Source organism: Podarcis vaucheri (genome assembly GCF_965113315.1).
Source record: "Podarcis vaucheri genome assembly, chromosome: 3".
NCBI lineage: Eukaryota > Metazoa > Chordata > Lepidosauria > Squamata > Lacertidae > Podarcis > Podarcis vaucheri.
Genome location: NC_138761.1, coordinates 124,993,949 through 125,018,543, shown reverse-complemented (window position 1 = coordinate 125,018,543; position 24,595 = coordinate 124,993,949). Strand labels below are relative to the sequence as shown.

Sequence of the window (24,595 nt, the reverse complement as noted above, 5' to 3'; positions counted from 1 at the left end):
GAGCATTCGCCAGGCGCGCCCTGACGAGCGAGAATCTTCAGTTGCGGTTCCTCCGAGCAGAAAACGGGGCTTAGATGATTCTCCCGCAGAAAGCGGACGCGCCCCCAGAAATTAACTCCCGGGATGGTTGCAAATAAATACATGCACGTAGTTTTAAACTCGGCCATAATGCTAACTCGGCCATAATTAACTGTCTGAAAAATAAATCAATTCGCACTTCAAATAGACACTTCCAAGTTGGGGCGGGAGGCTCCAAATCTTTCTCACCTTTTCGCTCACAAATCTCCAGGTTTTTAGCTCTCTTACCCCGTGTCATGTGTGGGTGCGGGGGCGCGCGGGGGTGTCTTCCTGCTCCCGGTATCGCCCTATATGTATATATATGTATTTATTTATATTATATATATCTCTCTCTCTAATGCACGGCAGCGACACTTAACCGCAGTGACACATTTCAGATAAGTTGTTTCTTTGAAATTCTGTTTCAAAACCCAGTGTGATTTCATCTAAGTTGCCCCATATCGAACAATCTGACTAAGGTGGGGAGGGCGTGGAGGTGGACTTCAATTCGATTTATTATTTTCTCTAAGAAATATAAATGCGCTGGTGTAATTCGGAGGACGGGGGAAATCCAGTTACATACATGCTAATCTTGTGTTTTGGTCAATATGGGGGGGGGGTGGATGGATAGCCAGAACCAGCAAGAAGAAACACTCACCAACTGAAAAAGGATGGTTTTAATTAATCTAGTTTGTTTTATGTATTAGCTCTAGTTCACCTCTATCATATGTTCCTAAAAAGGCCCCTTTCGAAAAGATTAGGTCCCACATTAGCCTGAGTAAAGTGGGGGGAAGCCTTCTAAAAGAGTGAAGGAAAAATGTATAAAAACGTTGAAAGAACCTACAGTTCCTTATTAGGCGAAGATACAATATTTATTCCTTGTCTCCTGGGATGAAGCTGCTCTATCTATTGTCCTCCCAGTTCTCAGTGCTGATGCTTAATTTTCAAAACTTCTATATTACCAAGGGACCTACGACATCAGCCAAAGAAATACCCTGCAAGTACAAAATCTGATCCGGGGAGCTGCTTTTGTGCAGAGGGAAAAATTGTTCCTACAGGTTTTTAAAAGGGTGCACGGTGGAAAAAAGCGGGAGACCTATGCAGACACGTTGCAAAGCCTCTTTGTGTTTAGATAGAAATACTCTCTATATGTATATATATTTTTCACGTCTGTGGGAAACAGGAGAGGACTGCAATTTTTTGATTTTTAAAAACTGTTCGTGGTTTGGTGGTTGCTTTGGTGTCTTTTCTTTCCTTTTAAATTTGGAGAAGGGATTTAATCAGAGCCTCTTTCGGAGAACCCAAAATGTCAACTACCTTTCCAGGACTCGTCCACGATGCGGAGGTATTTTGTGTGTGTCTGTGTGCGTGTGTGCGGGTGTGTGTGTGCGCGCGTGTGTGCGGGTGTGTGTGCCTATGCATGCGTGTGTGTGTGTGTACGGTCGAGTGTGCCTGTGTGTGGTTGTTTCCATTTTTTTGTTAATCCACATTGGACCGTTACATTTAATTATAATCCGGCTTCAGAGAGAACTTCGAGAAGTAAAGGGCGAAAATTCGTTATGACATCTGTCGCCAGGAAAGGGGCAAACCCATTGCCGCATTCAAACGGTTGCCGGAAAGAAAACAGGCTAATGGCCCCAATAATGCCGTGAAACGGAAGGTGGCAAATACTATTAATAATAGCCGGAGAGAGAGAAAAAGAGCGAGAGCGAGAGCGCGCAATGGGAATCCGGGGGCCAGCAAGCGATCGACTCCTACTCAGGTTGTCGGAAGGGGAAGGTTTTGGACCTAGATCTTTTACCAAGAAGGGTTAAAGGCATGTAGGGAGTCGAGCCACACCGAGAGAGACGCGGTGCCTGGTATCTATCGAGAGAGACCTATGTCTGCTGAGAGAGTTAGGACCGTAAGAGGAGGAGATCAGTCCTTCTGCGCTTGAGACGGATATGGAGTTTTGCAGCGTTTGTGTTGGGTAACTTTGGGTTACCTCCGCAAGCAGCCATCACAGTGAAGTAGCAGCTTTCTTTCCCAAGCTGTGTGGACGCCTCGCTTTCCTACGTAGGGGTCTCTCTCTCGCTCCCTCTTTAAACCTCTAGTGCAGACTTGCAGGGCACCAGCCCAAGGTGTATGGGGTTGCCGGCGCTAACTAGAGGAGCTTTGGCTAGGGTTGCGGGGGGGGGGGGGAGCTAGGCGGGACAGGGTGCTGTTGGAGCCCCGCTCTTTTCCGATGACCAGCCTGCAGTATTTGGGTTACCTTTTCCCTTCTTCCTTTCAGATACGTCATGATGGATCAAACAGCTACCGTTTGATGCAGCTGGGATGCTTGGAGTCTGTGGCCAACTCCACCGTCGCCTACTCCTCCACGTCGCCCCTCACTTACTCCACCACCGGTACTGAGTTCGCCTCCCCCTACTTCTCCACCAACCACCAGTACACCCCCCTGCACCACCAGTCCTTCCACTACGAGTTCCAACACAGCCACCCGGCCGTCAACCCCGACGCCTACTCCTTGAACTCGCTCCACCACTCGCAGCAGTACTACCAGCAGATCCACCATGGAGAACCCGCCGACTTCATCAACCTGCACAACGCCCGGGCGCTCAAGTCCTCCTGCTTGGACGAGCAGAGGAGGGAGCTGGGTTGCCTAGACGCTTACCGTCGCCACGACCTGTCTCTTATGAGCCATGGCTCCCAGTATGGGATGCACCCCGATCAAAGACTCCTGCCAGGACCAAGCCTTGGGCTGGCCGCCTCGGGAGCGGACGACCTGCAGGTAAATCACACGTCGCCTTCCCGCCGCCGCCGCCGCCCGGCTCCTGCTCCCACCCCTGGCCCGCACTCGCCTGCCACCCACCCGGCCCCCGGCTGTCGAGAGAGAGCTCGGCGACCTTCTGGTCAGGGGAGAAAGTGCTACGCGGGCGGAGGAGCCTCTCACCTGCGAGCTGCCTGCGGCCGAGGGCGGGCGGGGACATTAGCTAATCCAGATTAGACAGGCAGAAATCAAAGGTCTCTCCCCTAAAGACAATCGCATCCCTCCAAACACCCCCCCCCCACTCCGCTCTGCAAAATTAAAACTGAACCAGACAGGCAGAAATATCTCTGAAAGAGAACTGCACAAGAGCAGTAGCTCATGGAAGGCGACTGCGGGTCCTACCTATGGCAGCGAGGGAGCCAGCAGAAGCATTAAAAACTAGCTGTAAAATATTGAAATAGATCTGCAAATCCATCCATTCGTTAACCCAATCATCCGCTCCCCCCCTGTTCACATACGCATGCACATCTCTTCCCTAAATTTCTCTCCCTCTCCAACGCAAACACCTGTTTTTCTCTTCCTCTCCAACATGCTCATCTGTTTATTTCTGTTGTACCTCTCTTTCGCTGACTGTGACACACACAGATCTCTAGTTTTACAAAATTCGAAAGTTTCCTAGTCAAGAAGCTATCAGCATCAAGTGAAGGTGTGTTTTGATGGAATTAACTACTTTTAATAATAGTTACAATGTATTATAATAACTAACTATAGTTATAATAACTAATACATAGTTATAACGTTACTGTAAAAGAGAGAGAACGTGAAATTCTATCAAGCCTATTAGGAAGGAGTGTAGTTTCACGCAATGAAGTGGGTTCTATTTACTTACAGAGAGTAAATTCTATGTTGCTTTTATTGTCCCTTCTTCTCCCCTCAAACCCCGCCCCAGATTTCTTATCAGAAAAAAATATATATTTTCCTCTCTGAGGATAAAGAAAATGTTTGTATGTGTACTATATAAAAGGAAGGCCTCCCACACACATATTTTGGAATTTGCACAAGAATAAAATCATTTGGGCCCATGAAGAACAGTTCCCTAAAACCTGACTTTCTGCATTGAAATTCACTCAATCATTTTCCACGCTTCTGTCTCTACCCGCCCCCTCCCCATTTTCAACAGGGCTTCCCTTATGTTCCTCCTCATCACTCCTTCTCCCAAATCTGCCATTCACTATTTCGCTTCACTAAGACCTATTTACTCTCCTTTTTTTATATAACCACGTCTGCTGCTGATTTTTTTAGCTGTACATTTTTTTTTCTATGCGGAGCACAAAGCCTTGTATTTTTTTTCAAAAGGAGGGATTAGAGACGTTTGCAAGGCAGCGCACAATGCCTAAATCCTGTGCAAAAAAGCACCATAGTTTATCCAATTTTCGACTTAGTGCCATTCAACTGGTCACTTATGCAATGTCATCCGACCAAACAACGCGCTTCCCTTCCAACCTCCTTTTGCCGAGACTGAGATGGCAGGTTCATGCTTAGGAATCATTTTAACGATTTTTAAAAATCATTTTTTGTCTTAAATTTAAATAGTGGAGAGAATAACACGAGGTCGTCTTTCCTTCTTTCTGTTTTGTGGGAGGGGGGCGGCGGGGAAGCGCTACCAAAAAAAAAAGCCATAAAAATCAAATTTAACAAAACCCTGTTTTGGTTTTGAGTTATGCATGATGCATAATGTCTGTTATACTCATTATACATGGATGCTATTTCCTTACATAGTCATCAGTTTCTTCACAGTTACAAATGTGGGGTTTCGAAAGCGGCGCGAGGGGGAGGCGGGGAAACCACTATTTGTGAATTTGCACTGATTTTTGTAGCTTTTTCTTTTCGACGCTTGAAAAGAAGCTTGTTGATTTCAGCTTCTTATGTTTTATAGGGGAGGGTTTTTTTTGTGACAAAATGGGTTGCTGCTCGACCAAGGTTGGAGGAAGAACTCCAACTCGTAGCCAGTCTTTCCCTTTTCTTTTTCATCTCCGCCCCCGCCCGCTTTCCACTTTCTTCATCAACATATGCCTCATTTCTAATGCAACAAATGTAAATATACTTTCCCCTGCTCAGAATGTTAAGTGAAAGTCCAATAGTTTGGAAGGCTGTTTAAGCCAGCCTAACAGATGCAAGGAGTCTTGGAGCCGGAATGGGCATCTTTGAGACCCCTAAAAAGATTTTCCATGGGCAACAAAGGAAACTGTCACACCTTTTCCCATCACCGCTTTAATTTATGCTCAGTCGCCTAGTTTTCCCCCATATTGATTTCATAATCACTTTAAGGCAGAACACTAAAACTCAAAAGAGGCCTTGAAAGGGGTTTTCTAGGCCAGCGTCAATATGCCGAAAAACGGGGGGGGGGGCATGGGGAAGAGAGAGACGGGACTGTAAAGGTTGTTTTTGTAAAGTGGGCTTTTTATTATTATGCACCGACTCTTTCTCCGCATGTACTTAACTCTTCACGGGCTGTTGAGTAGGTTAACACCCTTAAGAGGCCTCTTTCATGTCCAATACCTCGTTTGTTTGTAAAGGAAAATGCATCTTTTAACACATTGCCACTAGACAAAAGGACTGAGAGGTTGCGTGGAAGAAATGTACACACACATAGACAGAAGAAAGGGGGGATTTCTTCTCGATAGAATTCGTATCCCAACATAAAGCGAAACCAGAGTATATGGAACTCAGTTTGTAAAGGGTTTTGACCAGAGCATGTTGAAATCCCACTGAAGTTGACAGCAAAATTCTCAGTCGTTGAAATGGACTACTACAACGTAGTCTAGAATTTAGTCCAGTCGAGAAATCGAGAAACACCCGATTGTTCCCCTTCTGTCGCCGTTCTTTATAACTCCCATTTCTAAGTCTGGCTTTTACCAGTCTCTGCAAACTGGTCCTAGTTGTGTGACATGTGAATGCTACGTTCACTTAACACGTTAGACATGGACCTTGAAAGGGGTATATATGTTCCACAGGTATGCTGCCACTTTCTTTTAACATTGTTCTTTTTCCACCTCCAAAACATCCCTTCAAAAACTTTCCATACTGACTCTCTTCCTCTTTCCTGCCAATCAATCATTCAGACAAAAGATCATATCTGAGAACAGAGTTTGTTTGTTCTGGGAAGAAGCTGCGCTATTCTATGGTTTTTGAAATATTTCGTAGGAGATATATTCTTTGAGTTGCAATCTGAACACAGTCACTTCTAAAACGCATCACGTTCGATGCATCCAGCCATGCAATTTATCTGTACGGATCTTTATCTGATTTTATTTTATTCTCTTCATTCAAGGGCTCAGTGGAGACCCAGTGTGGGCTAGTGTTGAACGGCCAAGGTGGGGTGATAAGGAGAGGTAAGCAAGTTGCGAGTCCTACATTTTTACTTATTATTTTAACAACAGAAAGCCTTAAAATTGTGTAATAACCACTAGGGCCAACTTCCAAACAAATAGCGGAGTTTGAGACCGGGTTCTGGGTGCCTTTTATATCCATGTAATTGCCCCCACCCCAATAGAAACAGAAGAGGCCTTAAGGAAACGTTGCCATCATGTTTAGTGTGCAGCTCTAGGAAATGAAAGACGACCCCCGCCCCATTCCGCTTTGCTTTCTACTTGGGATGATCTTGCAATGCTGTTTTTGCCACCTGCGTTTCCCATTTCATTTTGTGCGCGCGCGTGTGTTTTGTAAACTTTTCAACTCAGTATGCTGCTGGTACTATTTACGTACGGGGGGGGGGGACACAAGTAGGGCTTCAATGGCAATTTGCGATGGAAGTTTTAAAACCGAAGCGTAGCTTTTGTAAAAATCAGGATGTGGTCTTCTAACCTACTCTGTATCAGAAACCCGAATTACTGGCTTTTGCAGGGCGGGGAGTAACACCAGCCATAAGCTCACATTTGGATCCTACGGCAACCGGTGAATTCAATGAGGTTTACTCTTGAGTAGACATGTATAGGAGTGCACTGAAAATGCAATGGGTGACTGAAAGGGGGTGGGGTGGGTCAGTTCATTAACTTGTGTGAATCGCAAGTATTTTAGGCAGAAGGCTCTATAGTGAGGCCAATATGTTACCGGTCTGATCAGAATGAAGGATAATAAAAATGTCAGAGAGCAGAATTTATTCAAAGATTACATCTGAAAACGGGGAAAAACATTTCCCCCCGAAATGTGAACAAATTAATGAAGGGATGAAGTTAAATGGGGTTTCCCCCATATATCACCGATGACAGGGAGACAAGATGAAACTATTGAAACCATCCTGTGCTAAAGCTGAGCGCTTCCTAGCCCGTTTGGGCCACGAGTGTAATATAGGCTGATTCCAACAGCATTGCTTCAACTATAATTTACGGTTCTGTTTTCCAGATAGTTTTATTTATTTTATTTGTTGACATTTGGAGGAAGGGTAAACCAAAATGAGCAAGGAGAAATTTTCTTCCGTCTTGGTTAAAGTTACTGAAATAGTAATAAGGTCATAACAACTTATTTGAAGCATAAAACTATGGAAAGAGCGCACAGCAACACGCTAGTGGTGAAATGTCTTTTGAATCCTGTCGGACTGCAGATATTCTAAAGGTGCGGGTAAAGAGGCGGTGGCAGGGATACTTCTGGTGCTGAAATGGACAGCTCCTTGGCGGTGAGTTTTCCTAACAGCGAGGAAGCTTGACCGTTGAGCGCCGGTGGCTACTTTATAACAGTTCCACTCCAAAACCCGTCTGAATGTTGAGGGTTACAATTCTTCTATAAACTGAGGATCTGTGAAAGCCACGTCATTTTCTTCTAAACAAACGGATGGATTCTTTTTATATTATTGTTAACATTTTGATCAAGGTCTGCAGAAACGTAAACTGTAATATCAACCATAAATGGCCCCAAATCTATTTCTTTCCGTTTCAATGGATTGTAAATCGGTTGTTTTCCCTCACTCTTTACACAAGGCTGTACCTTCTGATTTTTAGAATCGTCTTAATGTGCGGTATTATTGTGTGGTTTGAGAAATATAAATAGAGCTGGGGGTGACACATTTTTTTAAAAAAGTTACATTTGTAGATTGTATACTGGAAAAAGAGCAAGGGTCTATCTCTCTGGAGTAATCCATATGGAATGTTTTGACAATATGTTATGCATTCTTATTCAATCATCTCCACCTTCCTTAGCGCCAGAGGCGGGGAGAGGAGTTGCATGTTGGTTTCTTGTATTTTGGTTCATATTCATTATACTGTAAGCAAGTGCGCTTGCTTCTTTGGGCTGGATCCTGAGGGGGAGAAACCGGCAAATGCTGAATCCCCATCAACTGAGGTGCTGTGTCTGTAACTGCTTGACTGGACTCTAATCTCCCATCTGAAGGAGGTTTTCCCTCTCGAGTCCTCCTTATCGAGTTGATGCTGTCTCCAGCTCTCTCCTGGCAAGGAGCTTCCAATTACCTGAGCGACTGATTGTAGTTAAGCAAGGCTGCTCTCTCCCTCCTTACCGTTCCGTTTTTCAAAAGGCGACCGAGTCATTCAAGGATTTAAAGGCTGGTGGTAAAATCCAGCATGAAAATGCAAGGAGGCTCTTTCTCTACTCATCTTAAGAGCTGAATGGCTCCGACACCTTGAGCCCCCATCCCCCGCCCTCCGTGCAACGCCTCTTGTGAAATCAGGGACAAATATCAAAGGCGAACCTATACGTTTCAAATGAGTCCTCGAAATACATAATAAATATTTTGTCAAGTGAGTCTTAGGGAAAAAGGGTTAGCAGTCATCAAGATCCCGAGCGCTGTGGAACCTTCCGCATAAATCAGCGGGGGCCCTTCTTTTCTCTCTCTCGCTGCATCGATGCAAATATATGAAGCTGGGCTCCCCTCATATTTTAAGCGCTTGGTGTTTTTATCTGAGGGGGGGAAAGCGGCTTTAAGAAGAGAGGGAGGGAATTCGAGGGGGGGAGAGAAAATATTTCACTTTGGGAAGAAGCAGGAGGAAAGAGGAAGGGAAATCTAACTTCATAAAGACATAAAAACACCCTTTAATTTCAATATAGAGGAAATTGAACGAGTTGAAAGGACGACTCCAAAATACTAATACTGTTTACTAAACAGGTGGGGAAAACTGGTAAGGACTATAGAAGGTATAGAACAGAAAGTAAGTGGGGAAATCCATGTACATTTCGAACCGGGCCTTCTGGCCCTACAGCCAAGATTGCCCAATGGTTCTTCGAAAACTAACCAAGTGCCCCTACTCCCCGCCCCGCTTCCAACAAAGTCCTCGGCCCGAGCCCGCCCACCCCCGTCTGCTCAAAATGCAGCCTCTTGCCTGCCTCCTCCTCCTCCTTCGACTAGGCCTGTCCCAGCTGAGACATTGGAGGTGCCCTGATGTGGAGTGTTTGCTTTTTAATGAGACCCGGGCAGGAAGGGGCCTTTTCTTTTGTGTGGGTTTGGGCGGTGGCGGTGAGGGGGGCGGGAGGAGGTCGGGGCTGCAGGACTGAGGTGTTGGCGAGCTAATTACCAGCCGGAGCCAATATTTGCCCCCGATTCGGTGGCCGAGCTCCCACCGCTATCACTTCCAGTTAATGGTGTGCAGGATTTCGCCCGGAGCTCCGCTCCTCGCACCATCACAACCAATAATCTTTACTTTACCTACTGCGAGCGTATCGATAGCTTCTCTAGCCGCAGGCGCCTGCTTTGATATGGTAATCTTTCTGAGAGCCCAAATTCTGCAGAGATCATATTAATGTTGTACATACAGACGAGTGAAGCTTTGCCTTAAAAGTTGAATATTCAGATCGGCCCTTTCAAAAGAAATCTCTCCCGAAGATGCAAACCTTCTATTTACAAGAGTCGTCTGCTATTTTTAATCATTGCTGAGGATGGCGGCAAAAAGAAACATCTTTTTCACTCCCCGCCGCCACGCCCAGTTTTCCTCCCCTCTTTTTTATAGTTTCTTAGAAATCAGTTTTCTGTTTTAGGAATTCCTCTCTAAACGACAATTATCAGCCTGGAACCTGCTTTCCCCCCCCTTTTTAAGAGTCTCATATGTTTTGCTTGCCTGCCTTGGAACGAGTAAATAAGAGGGATAGACTGGTGGCTTCTGCACTAAATATTTTGGAGTCCTTTTAAAAAAAGACAACACGGTGACACTTGGCCCTCCTGTGTCGTTTTATGAAATGGCAAACTCAAAAAAAAAAAAAAAAAAAGGAGAAGGGGGGCGGCTCTTGTTTCGCTTTGTGATCATCCATCTTTCCCTGCCCCAGGCTAATTTCAGAAGCTTAAATACTGCTATCGCCTCTGGGCCATGAAGAGAAAAAGAAGGCCCGGGCTATCGGCACACTCTCTTTCTCGATTGCCCTTGGCAACGTAAAATACAAACTACTTTGAATCAAAACATTTTTGGGGAATTAATATGATCTGAACTCTTCCCGTTTTAAGAGATCTTGAGTTTGTCAAATCGCTTAGAGGTGACTGACATGAGAAGGCTGAGGCATTAATGCGAAGCTAGAAACATTGTCAGATCTTATTTGATTAAAAAAAATAAAAAATAGAAAGGCTCTTAAAAGTCTGAGCATCAGTCACCAAAAAACCAGCCTAGCCAATAGAGAGCCTGGATAGACGTCCCCCTTCTCTGCCTTCTGCCTTTTATGTGTTTACTTAAGGCGCTGCCTATCCCTTGCAATCCGGGGTTTGATCGTGGTCCTTTGATCTGCAATTTTAATTTGAGGCACTTAATGATGAAACTGCAGCCTAATGACTCATTCATTGGATGCGGGGGGAGAGGGGTGGAGAGAGTTTTTATTAAGGGGTGGAGTGAAGCTCTAGGGGGCAAATATCCAAGACCAAACAATCTCTTTCTTTCTTTCTTTTTAAGGATAGCTCCAAGTTTTGCATTTATGGTACATTCTGGCAGAATATATCACGACGCATATGTCGTGTTAGAAAAGACCCTGTTCATACTGGGTGTAGAGAATAGGGAATTAGGCAGAGAAACCAGATGGGACAGACGAGCCACCGTTTGTTTTACTGTAAACGCCTAAACAGAAGGTAAAACCTAAAGGGACTTTGTTAGTATATCTCGCAGAATATTCTCCATATCGGCCCGGGGAAAGATAAGACCAGTCTATCATATCCATACGGCTATTCTGTGAAAGAATTACATATAGGATTCAATCCTACGCGACCCTTTTGCATTTACTTGGCAGTAAGGCTCACTCCCAAGCTGATATCCAGAAGAAGATCGGACTTCGTTAAATTAATTTCAACAACAAAACATGTGCTAAACTATTTTATTCGAATCAGTGGCTTAAAATGCTTGGCTCCGGCTGGTTTGTGACTTTAGCACCACAACGTTTTTCTCGAGTACTCTCAAAAGCATTGCCCACATTTCGCTCAGCAATCGTTTCACAACAAACCTGGGAGGCGGGTCATCGTTACTACGTCCCGTCCCTAAACTGGAAGGAATGCCTGAACCACGAGGTTGCCTAAACCAGGCATGTCCAAAGTCGGTTTGGGGGACCTAATCCGGCCGCCGGTCGGTTTAATTCGGCCCCCACAGGCAGTTCCCCCTTTGTGGTTCTAAAAAAAGGTCAGCAACTTTGGTCGGCCCTCATGCATGTTCGTTTCATCAAATCTGGCCCTCTTTGAAAAACGTTTGGACACCCCTGGCCTAAACCACCGGGCAAGGTTAGGGCTGAGGTGAGGTTGAGCGGATCGTAGGCATATTTACTGGGAAATAAATCCAGCTAATCCGATCCCTCTTCCTAGGGCGAAAGCAGGGGTGCCAACTTATTGGTAAGCCCCCCAATAATCAATCACAAGACGCACTATTTGAATGGCAATGCCCATTAATTTTTTGGAAGGGGGATGGCCCCATCCAATATTTTATTGGAGGTGGCCGAAGCTTCCTGGGCCCCAGATGTTGGCTCCTATGGGCGCAAGGCGTCCAACGCGAGAGTCCTACACCCACATTCTGTTATATATTTTTGCTTCACTATAGCTGTTCTGTTGAATTCTATTTGACCATTGTTTTTAATGTGGGAGTGGGTTTAAAAAATGTGTACACATTTTACAACAGTACATATTCCAGCAGAAACATGTCCAAGAGGTTAATCTTTTTGAAAGGATGTTCTCTGTTAGACCTGATCCACCACAGGCTTCTTCTGTCTCATAGTCCTCTCCCCGAGTCCTTCTCTCTTCTCGACTCCAAGTTACGCCTAGCTCTAGTCTTCAACCGCTTTTCTTTCCATCTTTAAATATTGACGTAAAAACAAATAATATGAATTTCTGTTCCCTCCATTTCAAACTCCTAAAACCCTTAGTAAGGAAGCCCCACGGACGTTTTCCCCAAGCCCGCGTGGAGTCTCTGCGGAATGCAGGGCACAACTGGGAACCCTGTTTTACGGGGGGTGGGTGGGATAGGGTTGGCTTTTACAGCTCAACATCCAGGGGTTTCAGTGTCTCCTAAGTCCATGATCGGTCAGAGAAGAGGAGGACCCAGGACAAAGGTGTGTTTAAACACTTAGAAATTGCCTAAAGACCACCAGAAGCATCACACACGCATCTCAGAAAGAGGCGGTCTACAACAGAAATTTGAGAGTGTGGCTTGTCTCCTGTTTGTCAAGATACCTGATATTGTTTCCTGATCGCCCCACCTCGGCCAGTCTGGGCCATCTTTTAAATGGTAAAACGTTAGTTCCTGGAACCATTGTCCCAAGACCTCCCCTATTCATTCACAAAATATTCTCTTTTCGCTAGATTTGTAAGCGAAAAGAACTACTGGGAGAGGTTTCTTCCAATATACTTCCTTCTGCGGAGGAAAAATATGGGTCATTAAGAGTCCAGATGGCTTTTGGATTTCTTTCCTGTACTATTTCAGACATGTGGGTTTTTTATCATGTGTGTTTACCTTGTGCACTTATGAACATTCATTATATTTGTGACACCTTAGAATTATTATAACACCTCCGACACCCACCACCACCCGTTGCGCATCCGCGGAGTTTAGGCGCGCGTAACTGTGCTGAGCTAGTGTCCCGGTCTTGGAGAAAGCAACCTGAGGAGACCGGGCGAGGCTGGTTTGCTTGGCCAGCCGTTCTCTGTCGGCCCCCTTAGATTCCAATTCCCTCCCCACTCTTTAGCTCTTATCTGGCCAAATCTTGATAATCCCATAATACGTATAATTTGCCCTTAATGTATTGTCATTAACGCTGCTGTCTCTTTTCTCTCTCTCTTTTTTTTCCAGGAAGCAAATTGAGTCCCATTTAAAAGCCCTAATGCGCTTGTTTAATTAATAGTTCCAGCCGAGCTGGTTTCAAATGGAGTCACAACAATAAAAAGAGAGGAAGGGGGGCAGGAAAGGAGAGACGTGAGGCGGGGTGTGGGGGAAAGCCTGAATGGTTCATGAAGGAAGCCGCAAGAAACGCGCCCAGGCAAAAGAGGGAGCGGCTGGAATAAGCGCGGCTGGGTTTTAAGAGGGTACAGCTTGCGGGGGCGGGGGGAGGGTTGCTTGGCTTGGCTGAAAGATTAGCAGCCGAGTATCTCAACAGTTGCCTGGGCTTGGGACTCGCGGGTCACGGGAGCGTCTTGGGAAATCCCGCCCCAAACGAGGGAGAACTGTATTAGGATTTCAAGCCATTTCCCCCATTCACTTCCATGGCTGTGCGCAAGCGTTCGGAAGGCCCTTCCGTTCAGAAGTACGTCGCAGCAATCGCCTTGCGTTGCTCGCCATGGAAGCACAGCCCGATCATTTGCATGCCTTCCTTGAAGAAAGCGCCGCTGTGTTTTGGGGGATTGTTCCCAAATGCTGGCAGCCTGAGTTGAATCGGTCTTCTCTTGGGTTGGGCTCACGGTTGGCTCCAATAAGCGCCTTCCCAAGCAGGGATGTAAAACCGCCTCATCCCAAACTTTTAGATGTAACAGGTTGGATGGGCTGTGTTGCTTTCTCTGGCCAAGTAAGAATAGGCTGCAGTCTCCAACGCAATTTCTACAAGTCCCACTGCATGGGGAAAATCCAGAGGAAATTGGGCATGCTAAATCCTACTTACCTAGAGAGATGAAATACACAGACAAGCATCAAAGTTTACTCCAAAGTAAACCTTCCTTACTGGAGATTCCTTCTTTCCCAACCCCCACCCCTTCATAGGCAAGGGGCTGTGGTTTCCATAAGACTGAGGTGTAGGTAACTTTTTCAAGATTGCACCAATTGTGTGGAATGAAGGCCTTTGGAAATATGTGTTTATGACAGAGGTGTTACTTGGTTTCTACAAAACTAATGCAACTCATATCAATTCTGCAATGAGAGGTTATAAAGTGCTAGAGAATTATTGCAATCCAACTGAAATATTGAGGCTATGCTAACTTTATTCTGGTCCTAAAGGTGGTGGAATTAAGGATGCTTCTTCACTCTATGTGCTGCTTCATGTTACATGGCAGCAAATAATGCATTTTATTTGATCTTTGTCTTGTGGTGTGGAGACATGGCTGATCTCTCATGTGCTTGAATTAGAGGTGCTTCCAAAATAATCCTCCTCTGAATTTTCTTGGCATTCTGAATTGTGCAGGCTTCTTTCTGAGAGAATCAATGTATTCAGAATCATCCATTCCTCCAATTTTTTGTTCCCAAATTTTCTATACAGTGCTGTGGGTCCATGATTTGCTTAAGTTCCTTCATGTCTTCACTCTGCACTCTGTCCTGCATTACCAATGCATGCATGTGTGTGTGTGTGTGTGTGTGTGTGTGTGTGTATTAATTAATTGCATTGATAGAATTGTACACACAGTTGTATTGATTTTCCTTTGTGCAATCTTTTACTAATGGAAAGGAGCAGGTTTGTGCACACCAGTGAAACATTGCACAAAAAGAATCTCGATACAATCATGGAACGACAACTTCATGGTTGCTTTTCTGCAATGTTTTCTACACAGGCATGTGTATACTGTGTTCATAAAGTAGATGGGGAAGACCATGATAGTGAACTGTAGAAACTGAAAGTGGAGGCAAATTGTGTGTTTTCCAATCCCAGCAAAAGGTTTTTAAAATTCTCCTAGTTAAACTGGAATTTTGGAGGAGTGGCACCATCAAGGCAGAGAACAATAAGGGAATTGGATAGAGACACACCCCCCACACACATATCCTTAAGCTGAACTCACAGTTTTGTAAAAAAAGAAATAATGCACAGAATGGGAACTGCTCCTATGATTTCCACAGTCCTCTGCAGGGGGATAGATTTGGATGGTGGAATAGGCAGCATGATGTTTTCAGCCAGTTCTGCATGGAAGTTTAATCATAGATGAGTAGAATGCAAGGATATTGTGACAATGGAATGAGAAACAGAGGTTTTTTTAAAAAAAAAACAACAACACTGTTTCAGGTGACAATTTTTCTACCATTCCTAACCCCCCAAATGCTTAAAAAAACAAAAACCCTTACCCTTGAAAATCCATATGAATTGATGGGCTATTTGTCCATCTAGCCCAGCACTGTCCATCCTGACAGGCATCTCAGATTGAAAGGTAGAAGCTGACATATGAAATGACCTCTGCCTGGGACCTGGACAACTGATAGCTAGGTGGGCACACCTCCTAATTTGGTGCAAGGCACTTGCCACATTCCTGCGAGAATGTAGCCAGGGGGTGCTAGGTGGCAGCTGTCCCCCCCCCTCAAGTAAATAAATAGAAATACTTAACTAACTGACCAATTGCATCACAGATATCTCAGTTCTGCCTCATCCAATATAAAGCATGCCCCCCCCCTAAAATTTAACCCTGGCTACGCCCATGTATTCCTGTTGTATTCTGTGGCACATTGTTTTCAATAGAACTTCCAAATAGCAGCCCGATCTTAACTAGCCTGGAACTTCCCCTTATTTCTGTGTCATTCCCAGTTATAGAGGGTGGAACAAGCTTGTTTTCTGCTGCTCCAGAAGGCAGGAGTAGAACCAGTGGAGTCAAGTTACAAGAAAGGAGACTAAACACTGGGAAGAACTCTCTGACAGTAAGAGTTGTTAGACCGTGGAATGGACTCCCTTAGGAGGTTATGGACTCTCTTTCTTTGGAGGTTTTTAAGTATCCATCTGTTATAGATGCTTTAGTTGAGATTCCTGCATTGCAGGGGGTTGGGCTAGATGTCCCTCGGGGTCCCTTCCAGCTCTACAATTCTATGATTCTATATCAGAGATACTTACAGCTCCTGGTAGGTGGAAAGTGTGCTTACAAAAAAAATAAATGTTGGTCAATATGTTTGTCATTCCAAGAAAGGTGCTGGTTTTTGAAGCCTATATAAACTTTTGGGCACACCAAGAAAAGACCTCTTTATTGTGGCCCAGGTTAGCAGTTAATATGCAGTTTGCTGTACCAGGACATAAATACTTCCCAATGATACAACAAAGCAGGGATGTAATGTTGACACATGTTATGGTGATAATTTAGAATGTTGTTTGTATTCAAGGTCACCCAATCTCAAAAAGCATATTATAGTGCAGCAAAAGGCAACTGAATTGACCATAGCATTATCTTCGTTAGAAAGAAAAGATAAAGAGATTTATCTTTTTAGTTTAGAAGAAAAGGTTGTTCTTCCTTCACTCCCTCTGTACTGTTCCTTATTACAGTGGTACCTCAGGTTACATATGCTTCAGGTTACATACGCTTCAGGTTACAGACTCCGCTAACCCAGAAATAGTGCTTCAGGTTAAGAACTTTGCTTCAGGATGAACACAGAAATTGTGCTCCAGCGGCGCGGCAGCAGCGGGAGGTCCCATTAGCTAGATAGATAAATTTATTGTCATTGTCCGTATATACACAGTATACACAACAACGAAAATCAAACACCCACCCAAAGACCGGGTTCACACATACATCTGCACGCATCTCCGACACTCCCATCCCATTCAGACACAATCCATAAAACACAACACAATCCAGAACATAGCATGACCCACTAAAGGCACAACATAACCTAAAACCTATCTCATTCCTTCCTACTCCCTGCTTGCTAAACCTTGCAACTGGCCCTGAGATCATTATTTAGTGCAATCAGAGCTCTTGGATAGAAACTATTCAGAAGGCGTGTGGTTCGTGTTTTCATCGTCCTATATCTTCTGCCCGAGGGCAATAGTTCAAAGAAGTTGTGAGCAGGGTGGGTGGGATCTCTCAGAATATGGTGCTAAAATGGTGCTTCAGGTTAAGAACAGTTTCAGATTAAGAACAGACCTCTGGAACGAATTAAGTACTTAACCCGAGGTACCACTGTATAAACAGCTCCATGATTCATGCCTCCTCCTCCGCTCACTGCACTGTGTCCCACCTTGTCCCAAAGAAGGGATCTATTTATTCCATCTTTTACTGTACTGCTGCTATCCGAGGATATGCAGGCTGGATGAACAGTGGTGGAACTTGGGATCTCAAAGTCAGCAGCACAACTGCAAAATGTGGTGCATCCCCTTCCTCTCACACTCCATTCTAAATCACAGTTGTGGCGCTTCCTGCATCACCCCCAAGGCTCCGTGCCCAGTGCTGCGGAACCAGCCGCACTCTCCTAAATCCACCTCTGCTCAGAAAGGGACCTCACACATCTGTGAGGGCTAGTCCCAAGTACATGTGCATAGGCTTGCAAGCAGGGCCATCTTTAGCATATGGGCCACCGGGGTGCAAAGATCTGCCCAGCATCCCCAAATTTAGTTTAGCCATCCCCCAAATTAGGGCTTTTTTAGGGAGGGGGGAAGCCAAAGTTATTGACCTTTTTTTTAGGGGGGGTGAACTCAAAGTTTGGGAGTTTTTTGGGTGGCGGCAATCGCTCACCTATAACAACGACACAGCAAAAAAACCCTGCTTTTGTTTCCTGACTCGCCGGGGATATTTGATGCTGCTGAGTAACAGAGCGATGGAGGAATGGGGTGGGGGACTTTTGCTCCTTTCCTTTTCACTGCCGCCAATCAAGAGGGACCGGTATACAGTAGGTATACATTTGATGACCCCCAAAATTTGGTGCCTGAGCGCCCTGCCCCCCTTGCACCCCTGGGTAAAGATGACCCTGCTTGCAAGCCTAGACATCACATTTCATCAAACTACAATTCGCCAGCGTATCTGGGACGTAGAATTACAATGCCACATGAGCGAAATGATCAAACATACAGCAATAAGGGACCATGGGAGAGGTTTCTCCCCAGCTAACTATCTGTCAGGTCTTCAGGTACCCAAATACAGACGGTCTTTTACCCTCGCCAGAGTCAACGTTCTCCCTTCTGCCTTACTTCAGGGCAGATTTGAGGGTAAACCATATACAGCACGGGTCTGCCCTTGTGGCTCGTTGGAAGTTGAAACTGCTGCACACATACTATTACGTTGCCGTCTTTATGAGGATGTACATTTGACTTTTATTACACCTGTTTTGCAAAAGTACAGGAAAGAATCGGAACACCATAGTTTAAAACTACTGCTAGAGGACAAGAATCCCAAGACTACATTAAATGTAGCCAAATTCTGTGTGTCTGCAATCAATCGCAGGAAGCAAGTGGTATCCCATAATGACCAAATCCCTAAATGTTAACTATAGGGAGCACGCTAATAATTAATTTTAATTTTTATATTTAAATCCTTGTTATATTCATATTGTCCTTTGTATTTCTGATATTTTTTTTATGATCTGTGATATTGTGTGTGTTGACGCTGGTCGGTGACCGTATTAATAAATTCATTCATTCATTCATTTCATCAAATTCTTCCTTGTGTTATGCCAAAGCTTGCTGTAAAATATTTTAGAAACACCTTTTTTTTTTAAAAAAAAGATTGCAATCCTTTCCACACTTTCCTGGGTGTAAATCCCACTGAGCACAATGAGACTTCTTTCCGTGTAGCTAGCATAGGATAGTTGTGAAGTCCAGTTGTCATGAAAGAAAACCCATCTAGGTCAATGAAATCTAATTTTGAATCCAGCTAGGATTTTAGGATAAAAGTTGAACGTCTGCTTCCCAGGTGTTTTTTGGACGAGAACTGAAGTATATGGCAGATAGTTGGATGGCTCCTTCATGGAGTGATTTTTTTTTCTTGTTTAAAATGTATAGACTGAAACCTTCATTAGCCAAGAAATCATATGCCATTATGGGACAGTATTGGTTTCATTTTTATTTATTTTTAAATAGATAGTTCTAGCTTCCACAGTTTGGGATAGAAACATCAATCATAAAGACTCAAAGTGCCAGAAGCCACTATAAAAACCATTCTTCAGTAAATACTGACTTGAATTCTAGACAGTTAATACTGGAAAGGGCATAGATATTTGCCACAGGAATGCAGAATCCCATGGTGAATTCAGTGACTAAATAAAACCTGGCTTTCTGCCCCACATTTCTTGCTAATTATGATCTAGCAGGATGCCCTTTTGTCTGAGTTGTTAGGCTTAGATCTAAAGCTGTAGTTCCTCCCCAAATCCCATTAACACCCCACCCCTTCAGCCTCCTTCATCTTGACCATCAGGAGTCACTTTTGGAGTTATCAGGGGCTGCAATGGAAAGGGAGTCCAAAAATGGCCCATTTCATGAGCAGAGTTCTTCTCTGGCTCCAGCTGTTAGTATATAGTAGTTAATCCAGCCTTTAGTGGTGACAATTGGCATATACCATTCTGGATGTTTTTGCACATTACACACAAAGTCCACCAACCCACACCCCATGCTTAGTGATGACTTGATGTTTCAAAATGTGTACATAAATAGAAACAGGAGGTGCGGAAAAGGCATTGCCCCAGGAATCTGCTGCCCAAGGCAACTGCTTCATGTCACTTCATGGCTTGTGGATCAAAGCTTTGGCTCTAAGGTGCTATGATAGAGACTGGGACACGGTGTTTAAGAATCATCTCATATTCCAGAGTTTTTGAAGCTGGGAATGTTTCGGGTCATAAAGCATGAAAAATGAGGCATGGAATTCAATCATTAATGTGAATATAGCTTTTCAATCCATATTATGCTGCTTATAAAGAGTGGGATTAGTAGAATACAGAAGTTTCTCCAAAACATCATTTCAGTGTGCCGTGTTCAGACTAGAGACAAATGGTAGTTTTTCTTCTCCTGGGGGTGGCACCATAAGGCCATCATGGCTCATAATGCAGTCACTTACATTTTCCGTCCCATTGCTGATTCTGAAAAGCAGTTTTTGCCCTTTTGTAGTTAGGCACCCTAACATCTGCTTGAACAGTCATGACAGTGGAATAAAATGCGTTCCTATCATACCACCTTCAATTCTCCTGAAGAGAGAAAAGTATTGTGCGCCTAACACTTCACCCTTGAAAATGGTGCATTGCCTACTTACGTGCAGTTAGGGAACTTGCCCCACTTCATCAGGGCTGGTCCTAGTGTTGGGCAACCTTGGGAAGCCTCCAGGGAACATTTTTTCTCCTATCAAGCATGTTAAGCATGATAGGGAAGAATGGTGGGGAAGAGCGTAGTATCAAAGGGCAGTGACAGAAGAGAAGTCGGGCATCCAAACCTCAAGGATGCTGAGGAGAAACCAAGGAGTCAGCTGAGGGCAGCACCCCTGGAGTTGCTCAAGAACTGGCTGCTGGCTCCTTCCTCCAGAGCCAGGCTTTCCCTTTGTTCAGTGGGTGGGCTGAGTGCACTGAGCTTTCCCATGAAGCCTGCCCAGCAGGCTTAAGCCATAATTTGGACAGACCCTGCTTCATATCTTCATTATAGTTCACTGGGAAGTTCCATTTACCATCCTGCCCTTATGTCACTGGATAAGTAATACCTTTTACATTCCCACGGCATTTTCCCTTCTCCTTCCTATCCTCATTGGCCATGATCCAATGCCATGATCCATTGGCCATGCTAGCTCTGCATGCCCAATGCTGATTTGGACCTGTGCTAGAGCAGTAGCTCATACCTCAAGGCAAAACACTTTTGAAAACGGTGAGGGCTTTCAAATGTACTTTGAGATGCGGCAGGCAGGGGCCTGTCACTCCAGGAGAAAATGTCAAAAATCCCACTGGGCACATTGAAACCCCCAAGGGGCACCTCAAGTTAGCAATTCTTTGGATCTGGCCATTGTTTCTGCTCAACGTTGTTTTACAAGGCATCACTTTTTGAGTCAGTTTCATTTTAGAAGACTACTGTGGCCTTTCTGGAATTGATGCATTTTGCTGAATGATAAAGCCTGCGCTGAAAAAGATAAAGCAGGTGGGAACAAAATGTTTTCTTATTAAAGGAGCAATTATTTATTCAGCACAAATTGTTTGTGCACATATGGGTTGGATTGTAAAAGAGAAATATGAATATTTCATTGCTGCACTTCCTCATTGTTTGTAAAATGTAGACTTAATTTGTCTCTTGCATTGTAATATAAAGATCTATGGCTGCAGGTAATTCTCTACCTGCCTACGAGCAAATATATCAAGAGCTGAAATAAATAGTACCTTCCAATATAATTAACATCATTTACACATTATTTTGCTGAACTGAAATCTGGATGCACAGGAAGACTATTATTTATTCAAAGCTATATGTAGGTGAAAAAGCATAAGGTACAATTTGGCAGGAGGAGAGTTTGGAAAAATAAAATAACCTCCCCCCCCCCCCAAACAAAGAGTTCAACTAGTTATGAAGCCTGTGTTTTCCTTTGAAAATACTCACATTTATTAATATAACTGAGTTTCAGTATTTTGTTGGTCTTTCATTGTTGGTCGTTTAATTTGAGACCTCGTTTTCTTTCCTAAATGGCAATTTATAAAATCACTAGTTAGATAGGGACAGAGATACAGACACAGATATATTTTCTAGTGAAGCCCCTATTATAGTGACCGAGTGGGTTGGCCATAGATTGCTGGGACCCCTGAGCAGCAAGCAAGGAAGCAGCTTGTCTCCTTGTAAACTGCATATGTGGTCTCTGTCAGAGGAGGCAGGGTAAAATCAGAAAATATGGAAAGTGGCGTGGATAAAGTCAGGCAGTCAGGCAGGCAAATTGTTATGCCCATAAATAGAATAGGGACACTTTGTGTGTGGAGGGGCCTTTTGCTTTCTGGGGGATCCCTGTTTGTGAGGGTTGAGGCACCCACTGTGAGTGCGGGAACGCAGGTTTGCCTTCAGGTGTGCAGACCTTACATCCCCCATTCACTTATATGGGAGAAAAGAAAGACGTGCCCTTGGAGACATCATTGCAATGGAGGCCTCACCCAGTTCTCTATCTGAGTCACCCCAAATCAAGCCATTGAGTGGGATAGGCTGCTTCTCTCAGCACATCCTACATTTTGTTGCTTTTCCTCACAATGCGATTGAGATATTGAGGGACTGGCTTTTATAGGGAGAAATTGTGATTAACCGCTTGAATGCACTAGGCATAAATACAGAAATCATGACTTAGAAATTGTGAAAACAAAATGTAAAAAGGAGAAAGGCATGGACTACAACAATTAATGAATGCCTCCTCTGGGAACATCGCAAATATTTTCAAGTGTGCCGTTGCCTTGTGTAAATCCATGGAATGTAATTACTATAAACTCTGCTTCAAAGAATAATGTTAACTTCTACAACTGTAATAAAAAGCAGAATGTACATGATACAAATACTGGTACATGTTAGTTACCTGGATTGTGGCTGTTGTCCTTCCCAAGTACCCTTTGGTAAACCACTTGTATTAATCTAAACATCTACCGCATGCTAATATAGAATACAAATAGTATTTTAAACCTGTTTTAATAATTTTTACCACTGCAAAACTTAGCCTAAACAAACAGCAGCTCCTGTGGTAAGAGTGCCCCTCTTCAGACTGCAGAAAGCATGGTTGAATGCTTATATTGGGGGAGATACATGCATAGAAAAATAGAATGCTAGAAACCTTCTCCCTGACATCTAATTGTCTATGTACTGGGAAGGACATACAGTAACTGTGCAATCCTCTGTCTGAAGCGATATACTCCAAGAATTGCAGCTGTAGTGGTGATGATGATGCCTAAGTATCACTATCATGCCAGAGGTCAGGTCACAGTTGCAAGTGGCAGTTCTGGGAAGAACTCACAGAACAAAAAGCCTGAAATAAATATGCAAAAATATTTCCCTGGAAGAAGAAAAGATCCTCCAGAACCAAAATATAAAAAGGGAAGAAATCGTTGTAATTGGTTGCAAATAGCCTGTTGTGACTAGCTTTTTGAAGTTCTTACATGTCGTGCAAATTCTTTGTTTGATATAGTTTTGGGGGTACTTTTTAAAAAAACAATAACAAGTTCTGCTATGAAATTGTGTTTTTAAAATGGACAAAACTGGGAAAGACATAAAAAACCCTATTCAGGCATTAAAATGATCAACCCATGGAAAAGGATTGCATGTCACTGAGCATGTCAGTTCCATCCCCATCAGTCTTGGAGATGGAAAGTCTAAAGGAGAGTTATAAGTGCATTTAGCCGAATGTGCTTAGAAACTTCCCTGTAACTGAGAACCATGCATTATTCCAAGGAGACTTCTAAGTGTGTTCAATCAAATGTGCTTAGAATTCCCTTCCCTACCTTCCCACTCAATACAGGAAGGTCAGGGATGGAACAGGCAGAGCTAGCACACGGGTGAGTGTTGGCAGCAGGGCTGGTGTGCTTGGCCCCACGGACCTTACCTGCGCTCCCATCCTCCATTCAGGCATAATTCCCAAATTAAGCAAAACTTTCCCGCAAATGTGTTCCAGGGACATTTCATCCTGAAAACTCCTGCTCTGAGCCTCCCCCTAACGCATGTCATGTATAACTTTTCAGGTGGCACGTGTGTAGTCAATCCCACAGACCTCTTTTGCTCGGTTCCTGGCCGTTTATCTTTACTCAGCTCCACTTCCAAATACAAAGTGACCATCGCAGAAGTGAAGAGACGCTTGTCCCCACCAGAATGCCTCAATGCCTCTCTGTTAGGAGGGATTTTGAGAAGGTAAGGGAAAGCTGTGGGCAACTGCATGGGGTAGATATAGGGACGCTTGAGTTGGACTCAGTGGGGCCTTGGATGGCATTGTGTCATTGTGCCTGCTCAGCTTGGCTAAGAGATGAGTTCTTCAGACCTTTATGTACCTCAGGCTCTTCATGGAAAAGGGAACACTGAGACAGATTGATCAGAGGCAGAGAAATGGTGCCTCCTCTGGAATCTATTTCCTGAAGTGATTAGTACTTCATCTGAACGACTGCCTCAACAAGGAAGACCACAACTAATAGAGGAAACATAAGCAGCTTTTTGTTGTAGCATTTTAATTGTTGGCTGTGGTTTTATCCATTAGACAACTTTTGTGTCCAAAAATAAAATAGAAACAATATCCCTCCTCTCCCAATCACCAACTAGGCATCATCTCTATGGAATGTATATAAAATGGAGTTCATTTGGTTAAATTTTCATTTGTTTCAGAATGAATGCATTAAATAATGAATGGGCATGAATGGGCTCAGCTTTTGTTACCACACTTAGACCCATTTGAACTTTTCACTGACAGTTCCTGCAGACACATTGTTTCAATGGCCACTCTACCTTTTATTTTCTCCACAGTGCTTAGATCAGGCTTCCTCAAACTCGGCCCTCCAGATGTCTTGAGACTACAATTCCCATCATCCCTGACCACTGGTCCTACTAGCTAGGGATCATAGGAGTTGTGGGCCAAAAAAATATGGAGGGCCAAGTTTGAGGAAGCCTGGCTTAGACGATGCATCATTTCAATATATTTGGGAGAGAAATGACAGCTGATTCACAAGATTCCTAATGGTGACCACCATTAATTTATGCTGCTCCTCCCACAAGAAAGCCTACAGCACAATATAACATCTGGGGCATTCTGGGGAAATGAAGTGG

General features: G+C 44.1%; 1 protein-coding gene across 2 annotated transcripts in view; it reads left to right on the top strand.

Moving 5' to 3' along the window:
• The first annotated feature begins 1,348 nt into the window (after positions 1-1,348).
• The window catches only part of TFAP2D (transcription factor AP-2 delta), a 40,416-nt gene continuing 17,169 nt past the window's right edge, over positions 1,349-24,595 (top strand). Inside the window, exons 1-4 of one of the 2 annotated variants that reach the window (XM_082216440.1) lie at positions 1,349-1,402; positions 2,330-2,827; positions 6,138-6,198; positions 23,527-23,692. In XM_082216440.1, the coding sequence (XP_082072566.1) occupies positions 1,364-1,402; positions 2,330-2,827; positions 6,138-6,198; positions 23,527-23,692 (764 nt within the window). In that variant the 5' untranslated portion in view covers positions 1,349-1,363. Of the gene's footprint in view, positions 1,403-2,265; positions 2,828-6,137; positions 6,199-23,526; positions 23,693-24,595 lie in introns of those variants that run through there. The other variant, XM_082216439.1, reaches the window with a different exon arrangement.